Genomic DNA, 14,431 nt, shown 5'->3' with positions numbered 1-14,431 from the left:
ACACAGCACAGTGCATTAAGGTCAACCTGAAACAGGACAATAGATGATTAGGCTTTAAGTGTTAAGTAATTGCTTTTCTTCTATCACTAAAAATGTCTGTGCTGGTTTTGCTAGTGACATGCATAGGTTCATAGTTTGTGTATTTAGAGCAGAGAGTCATGAGAGAAATCAACTGACAAACTGTGTGAATGCCACCATTCTCACGTAAGTACAGTGCAGCATCAAAACTGCTGAAAGATTAAACCCATGAGTTCAAAATAATAAACTAATAAATAAATGAACACAATTCAGATAATAGCAGGAATCTCTATCTGGAATCAAGGGAAAACAGCACTGAATTACTGATAGCTGCCTAGGATGACTCATTTTTATGTTAGTTATATAAAATGGGTGAAAATCCTAGCTGTTCTATTTGGAGCCAGATAGTAGTGGGGGAAGTTCAGGTCAGGGAGCTGTGGGCTGTGTGGGTTACATGTTAAGTGACCTGATTTTATTATTACTGTATTTCTCTTGTAATGATTATCACTAATTACTATGTCTTCCAATTACATTCAACTCTTCCATTATGACTCCATCAAGACAGTAAGCTCTTTCTTCAGTGGCTCAACCAGTGGCTATTTCATTCTTTACCCTCTCAATGTACAGTGCCTAGCAAGATACATGTCAAGTAAACATTGGCTAAAACTTTTCATTAATTGCAAATAGAATTATCTGTCTATGAGAGTGCTATGGAGAGAAAGGGATCTTTGGTTTTTTAAAGAGTGAAAAAGTTGAGAAAAGGAAGCCTGGTTATTCAACTGAGTGCTTAAGTTACTCACACCGTATAAAGAAGATGAACCATACAAGCTGTGCCCACTGACCAATATAACTTTTGGTGTCATCCTCCTCTCCCCTCCGCTTCAGCTGGGTGGTCTTCTTCACTGCTGTGGCAGCCTCAGGCTGGTCCTTTCCTTTTCCTTTAGCAGCCTTGGCACTTGGGGCCTTCTTCTCCTTGGGAGACTTTCCTTTCCCTTTGTCCTTCTCTGATTTCATTTTTTCTTCTATCACCTAAAATGAGACAATACTTTTGTCCCATCCAAATCCCACAGTAAGCAAGCAATGTCCTTCCTAATGTCAGATAAATTAATTTATTCTCTCTCTCTTTTTTTTTTGATGTAGGGTCTAACTGTATCCCAGGCTGACCTGGAATTCACTCTATATTATTATTATTATTATTATTGAATTTATGGCAATCTGCCTACCTTTGCCTCCTGAGTTCTGGGATTAAAGCTGTACACCACTGCAGCCAGCTAATTAATTTTTTTTTTAAAGAAAACCTTTTTGTTTGATGAGAGAGAGAGAGTGAGAGAGAGAGAGAGGGAGGAAGAAAGAGAGAAAGAGAGAGAGAGAGAGAGATGCAGATAGAGAGAATGGGCACCTCAGGGCCAGTGGAGGAGACACATCTACTCATGAGAATTAGAGGGGAAGGTGCACAGGGATGTTCACAGAACAGGTATCTATGACAGACTCACAAGTATGGCCTCACATGCCACCTGAGCCACCTGAAGCAGAGAAGGAGGAGACATCGGAGCACCCTGTGGGTCAAGGACTTAGGTTTGTCTTTAAGCCCAACTGGGAGAATACCTGTCTGAATCTGAGAGTTGGAGTTAATCAGTAAAAACCAAAACCAAGGGTTTGGGGAGATGGCTCAGTTGTTACAGGTGCTTGTTTGCAAAGCTTTCCAGCCTGGGTTCAATTTCCTAAGTACCCAGGGAAAGGAGTTCATTTTCAGTGGCAAGAGGCTCTGGTGTTTATCTCTCTCACATTCACTCTTACAAGTAATAAATGAAAATATTTAAAAACAAAACTAGTGGGGCATGGTGGCACACACCTTTAATCCCAGCACTCAGAAGGCAGAGAGGCAGGAGGATCACCATGAGTTCAAGGTCACCCTGAGACTACATAGTGAATTCCAGGTCAGCCTGAGCCAGAGTGAGACCCTACCTCTACCCTGCCCCCCCCCCAAAAAAAAACCCAGAAAACAAACAGACAAAAATCCCTAAAACTGAAAATAAGTCATAGAAGCATAAATAATGAGCTTTCTTAAACCCCTTTGATGATGTTTTTCATAGTAATGTACTGGCCATTTTTAGTTAGTAAGACTCTTTGAGAAATTAACCCTAGCACAGTCTCTCTCTCTCTCTTTACTTTACATTCATATCTCAGTACTGACTGAAACACTGAAATATGGGATTGGCATAAGGCATAAGTCACAGGAATTCTTTTTATAAATTGCATTAGGACATGCTTAGATAGCAATGTACCAATGTATAAAGACTTAATATTCCCATTTCTTTCAAAAATTGCCCAAAGTTGCAGTAATTCACAGTGTAATTATACTTTCCAAGCAAAAGTGGTTATGCTCATTAAGACAATTGGTAGTACTGGGTCATACAGTGACTCTAGAAAAGATTTACAATATGCTTATATAATTATTTTTTTCTATACTCAATAAAACTAAAGACAAAACTAATTAAAATATTGTACCATCATCTTGTACTGTGATATTCATTTTTTTAAGGTCATGAGAACTAATTTGAAAACCTTTTGTACATTAGAGATGGGGCAAGCAGAAGACTTATGATTCCCTGGGACCTCTCGAGCAGCACACATAATAGCAGAAAGAGGACTTTGTCCTGTACTCCATTTGATTTTTGTCTGATGAGGGCTCTGACGGACCCAGTCCAGCTTTGACTCCTAGAGTAGGCATCAGTGGTACCCATGGACTCCCCTTGTGTGCCTAGCACCTGTCTCTTTGGCATCTGCTCCTCAACAGTCGTGGGAAACAGCTACCAGAGGTTGCTGGTGCTACTCACAGTATTGGGTAAAGGCAGGTACAGGTCATGAAAGCATCTCATCATTTCTAGAAAATGAAGTGAAGTTCAACTTAGAGTATATGCAAGTGGTTAGACAACACCTTAGAAGAGCTGGATGCAAAGACAAAAAGTATAAGTTTGTGATGGAAGTGAAGGACCAGGAAATCGGCTCCATGACTGTCAGTCAGGAAAAGGGCAGTTAAAAGGGAAAGGGAGCATTGAGGACATCACTTCCACCAGACTTCCTGTGTCTTTCTTAGTCTACTCCCAATGATACAAATTAAGTAAGCCCTCATAAGAAAATACTAGTATGAAATAAAAGTTTTGAAAATATGTGGGCTACCATTATTCATTTGCCTACTTATTCATTTAACAAACATTTTTATGAGCAGAGGGAGACATCAGAAGAGGATGTCACAGCCTTGAGTAGAGGCAGCAAGGACAGCACAGGTAAAGTACAGCAGTATAAAAAGGTTTCTCTGTACACCAGATATAAATTGGTTCCTAAAATAAAGATGAGCTCTGCATCCTTGAGCTTTTTCTAAGGAGAATAATAATAAGAAGGCATAAACAAATAGACTAAAATATAGCGACAAATTTTAATGAAAGTAGTAAATAGCAACACAATAGAAGATACAGCACTTATCAGTTGGAGATAAAATTTATTCTCTGAGAAAGTGACAACCTGACAAATGAGTGATTGTTCATGTGGGAAGCACAGAAAAGCTAACATATGAAGGTCTTTGGTCACAAAGCAGCTGTGTGTGCTCAGAGGTCTGAGAGGAGAGGAGCATAGCAGGGCAAGAAGGAGAGCATCCTGGGATGAGGGGAGAGTAGAGTTAGGCTGGGTCATCCAGAGCTTTGGGCATGGAGGATCATATTTTACTAACAATTCAACAGGAAGACTTTCAAGTGGGGGAATTCTTTGCATGTGCATGGTTAGAAACCAGAAGTCCAATAAAGAAACTCTGGAAAAAGTTCACATGAGGGCTGGAGAGATGACTTAGCAGTTAAACACTTGCCTGTGAAGCCTAAGGACCCTGGTTTGAGGTTCCATTCCCCAGGACCCATGTTAGCCAGATGCACAAGGGGGCGCACATGTCTGGAGTTCATTTGCAGTGGCTAGAAGCCCTGGCGGGCCCACTCTCCTCTCTCTCTCTCTCTCTCTCCCTACCTCTTTCTCTGTCTGTTGCTCTCAAATAAATAAATAAAAATAAAACAAAAATTAAAAAAAAAAAGTTCACAAGATACCTAACAGTGACTCACATGAAGGTATTGGCAGAGTGGAGAAAAGTAGGTGGATTTGAGATCCACTTTGGATATTGAAACTTCAAGAGTTGAAAGCTTAGATATAAGATTAGATATAGAACGAAGAAGTATTTCAATGATAATGCCGTGGACTTCAGTTTGAATCACTGGGCACCATTTATAGAGGTAGCAAAGAATGGGTAAGAAGGGATTTTCACTTAAAGTGGGCAGACTATTAGGATATTTTAAAGAAGCCTCTGTGATGTCAAAGAGTCAGATGAGCATACATAGTTTCCTCTCAGAAAACATATTCTGGTGGAGATACAAATTCAGAAGCAGGAAACATAAGGTTAGCAGGTACTTTCGTGGCTTCAAAGAGATGAATTGCCTTGGGTGAGAAACAGAAATATGAGAATTATAAAAAATATCCCATGGTAATACACTCTCCCCCCACCCACACTTTCCCCTTTGAAAATCCATTTTCCATCATATTACCTCCCCATCTCAATCATTCTACTTACATATATACAATACCAACCTATTAAGTACCCTCCTCCCTTCCTTTCTCTTCTCTTTATATCTCCTTTTTAACTACTGGCCTCTGCTACTATTTTCCTTCTCACGCAGAAGCCCAATCATCTGTAGCTAGGATCCATGTATGAGGGAGACATGTGGCACTTGGCTTTCTGGGCCTGGGTTACTTCACTTAGTATAATCCTTTCCAGATCCATCCATTTTTCTGCAAATTTCATAACTTCATTTTTCTTTACTGCTGAGTAGAACTCCATTGTATAAATATGCCACATCTTCATTATCCACTCATCGATTGAGGGACATCTAGGCTGGTTCCATTTCCCAGCTATTATAAATTGAGCAGCAATAAACATGGTTGAGCCAGTACTTCTAAGGAAATGAGATGAGTCCTTAGGATATATGCCTAGGAGTGCTATAGCTGGGTCATATGGTAGATCAATCTTTAGCTGTTTTAGGAACCTCTACACTGATTTCCACAATGGCTGGACCAGATTGCAACCCTACCAGCAGTGTAGAAGGGTTCCTCTTTTTCCATATCCCTGCCAACATTTATGATCGTTTGTTTTCATGACAGTAGCCAATCTGAAAGGAGTGAAATGGAATCTCAATGTCGTTTTAATCTGCATTTCCCTGATGACTAGTGACATAGAACATTTTTTAAGATGCTTAGATACCATTTGTATTTCTTCCTTTGAGAATGTTCTATTTAGCTCCATAGCCCATTTTTTGATTGGTTTGTTTGATTCCTTATTATTTGACTTTTTAAAATCTTTGTATATCCTAGATATTAATCCTCTATCAGATGTATAGCTGGTGAAGATTTTTTTCCCATTCTGTAGGTTGCCTCTTTGCTTTATTCAGTGTCCTTTGCAGTGCAAAATCTTTGTAATTTCATGAGGCCCCAGTGATCAATCTGTGGTTTTATTGCCTGAGCAATTGGGGTTGTATTCAGAAAGTCTTTGCCAAGACAAATATGTTGAAGGGTTTCCCCTATTTTTCCTCTAGAAGTTTCAGGGTTTCAGGTCTGATGTTAAGATCTTTAATCCATTTGGACTTAATTCTTGTGCATGGTGAGAGAGAAGAATCTATTTTCATCCTTCTACAGATACATATCCAGTATTCCCAATATCATTTGCTGAAGAGGTTGACTTTTCTCCGATGAGTATTTTTGGCATTTTTATCGAATATCAGGTGGCTATAGCTACCTGGACTTACATCTGGGTCCTCTATTCTGTTCCATTGATCTACATGTCTGTTTTTGTGCCAGTACCATGCTGTTTTTGTTACTATGGCTCTGTATTATAGGTTAAAATCAGGTATGGTGATAACACCAGCCTTATTTTTGTTGCTCAGTATTATTTTAGATATTCGAGGTTTTTTGTGATTCCAGATGAATTTTTGGATTGTTTTTTTTTCTATTTCCATAAAGAATGTCTTTGGAATATTGATAGGGATTGCATTAAATGTGTAGATTGCTTTTGGTAAGATTGCCATTTTCAAAATATTGATTCTTCCAATCCAGGAACAAGGGATGTTTTTCCACATTCTAGTGTCTTCTGCAATTTCTTGCTTGAGAGTTTTAAAGTTCTCATTGTAGAGATTTTTTACGTCCTTGGTTAGGTTTATTCCAAGGTACTTTATTTATTTATTTATTTTTGATGCAATTGTGAATGGGAGTGATTCTCTGATTTCATCCTCTGTGTGTTTGTTGTTAGCATATATGAAGCCTACTGATTTCTGTGTATTTATTTTGTATCTTGCTACATGGCTGTAGGTTTTGATCAGCTCTAACAGTTTGCTAGTAGAGTCTTTAGGGTCCTTTATGTATGGAATCATGTCATCTGCAAATAATGATAACTTGATCTCTTCCTTTCCAATTTGTATCCCTTTTATGTGTGACTCTTGCCTTATTGCTATGGCTAAGACTTCCAAAACTATATTAAATAAAAGTGGGGACAGTGGACACCCTTGTCTTGTTCCTATTTTTAGTGGAAAACCTTTTAGTTTTTCCCCATTTAGTAATATGTTGGCTGTAGGCTTGACATAAATAGCTTTTATTATATTGAGATATGTTCCTTCTATTCCCAGTCTCTGTAGGACTTTTATCATGATGGGATGTTGGATTTTGTCAAATGCTGTCTCTGCATCTGATGAAATGATCATGTGATTTTTGTCCATCAACCCATTTATATAATGTATTACATTTATAGATTTGCCTATATTGAACCATCTGTGCATCTCTGGGATAAAGCCTACTTGGTCACGGTGAATGATCTTTCTGATATATTCTTGTATTCTGTTTGCCAGTATTTTGTTGAGAATTTTTGCATCTATGTTCATGAGGGAGATTGGTCTGTAATTTTCTTTTTTTGTTCTATCTTTGCCTGGTTTTAGTATCAAGGTGATGCTTCCTTCATAGAAAGAATTTGGTAGAATTCCTTCTTTTTCTATTTCCTGGAAAAGCTTAAGAAGCAATGGAGTTAGCTCTTCCTTGAAGGTCTGGTAAAATTCAGCAGTGAATCCATCTGGGCCTGAGCCTTTTTTAGTTGGGAGATTATTTATAACTGTTCGGATCTCCATGCTTGTTATAGGTCTATTTAAGTGATTAATCTCTTCTTGATTTAATTTAGGTAGGTCATATATATCAAGGAATTCATCCATTTCTTTCAGATTTTCATACTTTGTGGAGTATATGCTTTTATAGTATGTGCCTATGATTTTTTGAATTTCTCTGAAATCTGTTGTGATGTTACCTTTTTCATATCTGATTTTATTAATTTGTGTCTCTTCTCTCTTTCTTTCGGTCAGAATTGCTAAGGGTTTATCAATGTTGTTTATCCTTTCAAAGAACCAACTCTTTGTTTCATTAATTTTTTGGATTTTTTTGTTTCTATTTCATTAATTTCTGCTCTAATCTTTATTATTTCTTCCTGTCTACTGATTTTTCTTTGCCTTGTTCTTGTTTTTCCACAGCTTTAGGGTGAAGCTTTAGGTTGTTTACTTGTGACCTTTCTAATTTCTTACTATAGGCACTTAAAGCTATAAATTTACCTCTTAGGACTGCCTTCATTGTGTCCCAGAGATTTTGGTATGTTGTGTTCTCATTATCATTTGACTCTATAAATTTTTTAATTTCCTTCTTGATTTCTTCATTGACCTATTCATCATTTAGTAGTGTATTGTTTAGTTTCCATGATTTTGTGTATGCTCTATAGCCTTTCTTGCTACTCATTTGTAGTTTAATTCCAATGTGGTCAGATAGAATGCAAGGAATTATTTCAGTTTTCCTGAATTTGTTAAGATTTGCTTTGTGTCCTAATATATGGTCTATTTTAGAGAATGTTCCATGTGCTGCTGAAAAGAATGTAAATTCTGCAGCCTTTGGATGAAATGTCCTGTATATATCTGTTAGGTCCATCCCTTCTATGACCTCTTTTAGTCTAGATGCCTCTCTGTGTATTTTTTCCTGGGATGACCTGTCAATTGATGAGAGTGTGGTGTTAAAGTCACCCAGCACCACTGTGTTTGGTGTCATCTGTGACCTTAGTTCTAACAGTGTTTGCTTGATGAATTTGGGACCCCCCATGTTAGGTGCATATATGTTTAGGACTGTAATGTCCTCCTGTTGGAGTGTGCCCTTAATCAATATAAAGTGACCTTCCTTATCTTTTTTGACTAATGTTGGACTGAAATCTACCTTGTCAGATATTAGGATAGCAACCCTGCTTGTTTTCTAGATCCATTTGCTTGAAACACCATTTTCCAAGCTTTCACCCTAAGATAATGTCTATCCTTTGTAGAAAGGTGAGTTTCTTGGAGACAATAAATTGTAGGATCCTACTTTTTAACCAAGTCTGCAAACCTATGCCCTTTCATTGGGGCATTGAGGCCATTGACATTAAGAGATATTATTGAAAGGTGTGTATTTATGTTTGCCATTTTGTGTGTGTGTGTGTTTCTGGTTCTACCTTTGCTCTCTTGTGTTAACTATGTTTTGAGTATTGCTTGTTTTTTTTTCAGGTTCCTTATATGTGTGCTTTTCCTTTTATTTAGCATGGAGGATTCTGTCAAGTATTTTCTGTAGAGTTGGTTTTGTCTTCAAATACTCCTTTAATCTGCTTTTGTCATTGGATGTCCTTGTTTTTCTGTCTATTTGAATGGATAGGATTGCAGGATAAAGTAACCTTGGTTGACAGTTGTTATCTTTCAGAACTTGGAATACATCACTCCAAGCCCTTCTGGTTTTTAAAATTTGTTTTGAATAATCTGCTGTAATCCTGATGGGCTTGCCTTTGTAGGAACTTGATTTTTTCTCTAACTGCTTTCAACATTTTTTCTTTGGTGTGTGTGTTTGGTAGTTTGATTATAATATGGCGAGGAGAGGCTCTTTAGGCTGCTTTGGTGTGGCTTAATATACTGCCATCTTAAAATTCTTAAAATTAATTTTTAACAGTAAACTTTTATTGATTAATGTATTCATTCATATATTTCATCATTCTACAGATATTTGCTGAGTGACATAGAAAATTTTTCTCCCTGAATTTCCATATTTGGAACTCCTAGGTATCTCTCCTGTGCTTTTTGGGATCCTAGAGAAAAGTGGGATGGCTATAACCAAAGATTCAAAGTAAGAAATAAATTCTAGTGGTGTAATCTAGTAATGTAGTATGAGAGGTACCTACAGATTATTGTGTTTTTAATTTGATCACACAAAGCAATTTGCAGGATGGGTAAATTCACTCCTCTTGTATCATTTAAGACATACAGCTTGTCCCAAGGCATTGGGCTGGCTTGACTCCAGGCCCTTAGCTTATTTTACTGCTGTGGTTCTCTTTATCAGCCTCAGCCTCTGATATTATCCTAGCTTCTTCTGATGCCTGGCTTCCTCTCCTACACTCAGTCTTTCCTGGGCCAACTACTTGCTGGACATTGTTGGATTTTCCAGGTGCTCTTCCTTTCACTGCCCTTTTCCTCACCTTCCAAACTCAAAAGTGTTTCAAAAAACCAAACAAATATTACACTAATTTCTGTTACTGAAAATTCATGATCACTGTCTAACACCTTCATGAAAGTATCTTTCAAGAAGATGCCTATAAAGCCCAGTTCCCTTAAAAAAATTTTTATTATCAAAGAACTAATAGTCCAGTTAAGATGGCAGTGTAGGTACCACGCCAAAGCAGCCTGGAGGGAAAAAAGACCAAAAAACCTCAGCAAAATACACACTCTTACTAAAAAGTGAGGTGTATAGGAAACTGAAGTGGCAGCGGAGAAGTAGGAGAGATCCAGAGCATCCAGAGCCCTCACAGGCCAGCAAAAGCGGCCCCGGTAGCTCCGCAAACCGCGGTGGCGGTGGGGTGCACCAGAAAGTGGCCAGGCTCGGCTCCAGCCACAGGAAAAGCCAGGTGAGGGAGCTTCCCCTCACACTGGCGCTCTCTGCAACTCAGGAAACATGAAGGGAGAGCAGCAGTGAGCAGCGGAGGAGCAGAACGCCAGGTAGAAGAACACGTGGAACAGTGAGAGAACCAGAGCAGCTGTGGCTCCCTCCCCTCCCCCACCGCCTGAGCCCAGGTCCAGCGAACAGACCAGCGTCCCGGGACCCGGCCATGCCAACTAGAGCCGACAGCGGGACCCAAGCAGGAGCAGAGTTCAGCAGCAACATCAGCAGCTCTGGAACCGGTACCAGTGGCCCCAACAGCAGCAGACACAGGAGCGGCAACAACAGCAGAACCAGAAGCAGCAGCAGTCCCAGCAGCGGGGGTGCTGATCTGCAGGGCCACAGTTGCCAGGTTTGGTTTGCCCCGCAGGAAAAGCCAGTGCCCAGCTCCAGAAATCAGAACAGCAGTCCTACAACCCAGGCAGCAACTTGACTGAGACCAAACTCATCCAAGGTAACTGGGTTTGCACCAGGGAAGGGTCTCACTTGGTCACAAGCTGACTGGGATCCCTCAACAGACCAGAAATCTTAACCTCTGTGTTGATAGAGGATCTGGTTGTTATAATAACTACTCTGGCATACATACTTGGGGCTGTTTTTGACTGAATGGGTACAGTGTTTAGTTAACTTTGAGAATCTGCTGGTGTTTTATCCCACTAAGCCTACTTGAATACTCCCATAGCAGGGAAACTCAACCCCTAGGAGCACCTGTATAGATTCTCTCAGAGTCTTAAGAGCCACATCTAACACCTTAAGCTCCTATCCTGAAAATATATAACATCAAATCAATTGATACAGCTAAGAATACCCAGCTAGCTAGAAAATCCAAGCATTAACTTAATCCAAGATGTAAAAATATATACATTATAACACAAGAAACACTAAAAAGCAAGATGATATAAATCCACCTAAAAGTATTAATGTATCAGAAATGACCTCCAGTGAGAATGACTTAGAGAAAATGCCTGCAAAAGATTTCAAAAGAATGATTGTAAATATGTTCAAAGAAGTCAAGAACAAATCAAAGGAGTCAAAGAGGAACTTAAAGAGGAAATCAAAGGAATCAAAGAAGATGCAGGACACCAATTTCATGAAATAAAGAAGGCAATACAAGACATAAATAAGGAAATAGAAATAATAAAGAAAAACTAGTCAAAATTACTAGCAATGAAGAACACAGTTAATGAAATAAAAAACTCTGTAGAAAATATCACCAGTAGAATGGATGAAGGAGAGGACAGAATATCTAAGCTAGAAGACCAGGTGGGAGATCTAATACAGGCCAACAAAGAGAAAGACAAACTTATAGAAAAGTATGAGTGGGAATTTCAAGATATTTGGGACACTATGAAAAGATCAAATATTAGAATTCAGGGCATAGTAGAAGGAGAAGAATTTCACTCAAAAGGCATAGTATGTGTCTTCAACAAAATCATAGAAGAAAATTTCCCCCAAATTGGGAAAGAGGTGCCAATACAGAAACAGGAAGCCTTTAGAACCCCAGCCAGACAAAACCTGGAAAGAGCCTCTCCTCGCCATATTATGATCAAACTTCCAAACACACACACCAAAGAAAAAATATTGAAAGCAGTTAGAGAGAAAAATCAAGTTACCTACAAAAGTAAGCTCATCAGGATTACAGCAGATTATTCAACACAAACTTTTAAAGCCAGAAGGGCTTGGGGTGATATATTCCAAGTTCTGAAAGATAACAACTGTCAACCAAGGTTACTTTATCCTGCAAAGTTATCCATTCAAATAGACGGAGAAAAAAAGACATTCCATGACAAAAGCAGGTTAAAGGAGTATTTGAAGACAAAACCAGCTCTACAGAAAATACTTGATAGAATCCTCCATGCTGAAGAAAAGGAAAAGCACACATATAAGGAACCTAGAAAAAACAAGCAATACTCAAATACTAATTAACAGAAGAGAGCACAGGTAGAACCAGAACCACACACACACACAAAAAGACAAACATAAATAAATACACATCTTTCAATAATATCTCTTAATAGCAACGGCCTCAATGCCCCAACGAAAAGACATAGATTCGCAGACTGGGTTAAAAAGCAGGATCCTACAATTTGTTGTCTCCAAGAAACTCACCTTTTAACAAAGGATAGACATTACCTTAGGGTGAAAGGTTGGAAGACGGTGTTTCAAGCAAATGGGCCTAGAAAACAAGCAGGGTTTGCTATCCTAATATCGGACAGGGTAGACTTTAATCCAACATTAGTCAAGAAAGATAAGGAAGGTCACTTTATATTAATTAAGGGCACACTCCAACAGGAGGATATTACAATCCTAAACATATATGCACCTAACATGGGGGCTCCCAAATTCGTCAAACAAACACTACTAGAACTAAGGTCACAGATGACACCAAACACAGTGGGGGTGGGTGACTTTAACACCCCACTCTCATCAATTGACAGGTCATCTCAGGAAAAAATAAACAGAGAGGCATCTGGACTAAATGAGGTCATAGAAGGAATGGACCTAACAGATATATACAGGACATTTCATCCAAAGGCTGCAGAATATACATTCTTTTCAGCAGCACATAGAACATTCTCTAAAATAGACCATATATTAGGACACAAAGCAAATCTTAACAAATTCAGGAAAATTGAAATAATTCCTTGCATTCTATCCGACCACAGTGGAATTCAACTACAAATCAGTAGCAAGAAAGGCTATAGAGCATACGCAAAATCATGGAAACTAAACAATACACTACTAAATGATGAATGGCTCAATGAAGAAATCAAAAAGGAAATCAAAAAATTTGTAGAGTCAAATGATAATGAGAACACAACATACCAAAATCTCTGGGACACAATGAAGGCAGTTCTAAGAGGTAAATTTATAGCCTTCAGTGCCTATATTAAGAAATTAGAAAGGTCGCAAGTAAACGACCTTAGGCTTCGCCTTAAAGCCTTGGAAAAAGAAGAACAAGGCAAACCAAAAATCAGTAAACGGGAAGAAATAATAAAGATTAGGGCAGAAATTAATGAAATAGAAACAAAAAGAACAGTCCAAAGAATCAATGAAACAAAAAGTAGGTCCTTCGAAAGGATAAAGAAGATTGATAAACCCTTAGCAAATCTGACCAAATGAAAGAGAAGAGACACAAATTAATAAAATCAGAGACGAACAAGGTAACATCACAACAGATTCCAGAAAATTCAAAAAATCATAGGGACATACTATAAAAGCATATACTCCACAAAGTATGAAAATATGAAAGAAATAGATGATTTCCTTGATCTATATGACCTACCTAAATTAAATCAAAATGAGATTAATCACTTAAATAGACCTATAACAAACATGGAGATCCGAACACTTATCAATAATCTCCCAACTAAAAAAAGCCCAGGCCCGGATGGATTCACTGCTGAATTTTACCAGACTTTTAAGGAAGAGCTAACACCATTGCTTCTTAAGCTTTTCCAGGAAATAGAAAAAGAAGGAATTCTACCAAACTCCTTCTATGAGGCCAGCATCACCCTGATACCAAAACCAGGCAAAGATAGAACAAAAAAGAAAATTACAGACCAATCTCCCTCATGAACATAGATGCAAAAATTCTCAACAAAATATTGGCAAACAGAATACAAGAGTATATCAAACAGATCATTCACCCTGACCAAGTAGGCTTTATCCCAGAGATGCAGGGATGGTTCAACATACGCAAATCTATAAATGTAATACATTACATAAACGGGTTGAAGGACAAAAATCACATGATCATCTCATTAGATGCAGAGAAAGCATTTGACAAAATCCTACATCCCTTCATGATAAAAGTCCTAAGAGACTGGGAATAGGAGGAACATATCTCAGTATAATAAAGGCTATTTATGACAAGCCTACAGCCAACATATTACTAAATGGGGAAAAACTGGAAGCTTTTCCACTAAAATCAGGAACAAGACAAGGGTGTCCACTGTCCCCACTTTTATTTAATATAGTTTTGGAAGTCTTAACCATAGCAATAAGGCAAGAGACACATATAAAAGGGATACAAATTGGAAAGGAAGAAATCAAGTTATCATTATTTGCAGATGACATGATTCCATACATAAAGGACCCTAAAGACTCTACTAGCAAGCTGTTAGAGCTGATCAAAACCTACAGCAATGTAGCAGGATACAAAATAAATACACAGAAATCAGTAGCCTTCATATATGCTAACAACAAACACACAGAGGATGAAATCAGAGAATCACTCCCATTCACAATTGCATCAAAAAAAATAAAATACCTTGGAATAAACCTAACCAAGGAAGTAAAGAATCTATACAATGAGAACTTTAAAACACTCAAGCGAGAAATTGCAGAAGACACTAGA

At 38.2% G+C, this 14,431-nt stretch overlaps 1 protein-coding gene across 1 annotated transcript in view; it reads right to left on the bottom strand.

Moving 5' to 3' along the window:
- Nucleotides 1–14,431, bottom strand: part of Spag17 (sperm associated antigen 17) — a 300,395-nt gene that overhangs the window by 172,906 nt on the left and 113,058 nt on the right. The window contains exon 5 of the mRNA XM_045137882.1: nucleotides 861–1,047. Coding sequence (XP_044993817.1) covers nucleotides 861–1,047 — 187 coding nt within the window. The remainder of the gene's footprint in view (nucleotides 1–860; nucleotides 1,048–14,431) is intronic.

The sequence above is a fragment of the Jaculus jaculus genome, chromosome 19 (genome assembly GCF_020740685.1).
Source record: "Jaculus jaculus isolate mJacJac1 chromosome 19, mJacJac1.mat.Y.cur, whole genome shotgun sequence".
In the NCBI taxonomy this organism is placed as follows: Eukaryota; Metazoa; Chordata; class Mammalia; order Rodentia; family Dipodidae; genus Jaculus; species Jaculus jaculus.
This window is presented reverse-complemented; position numbering and strand designations above follow the sequence as displayed.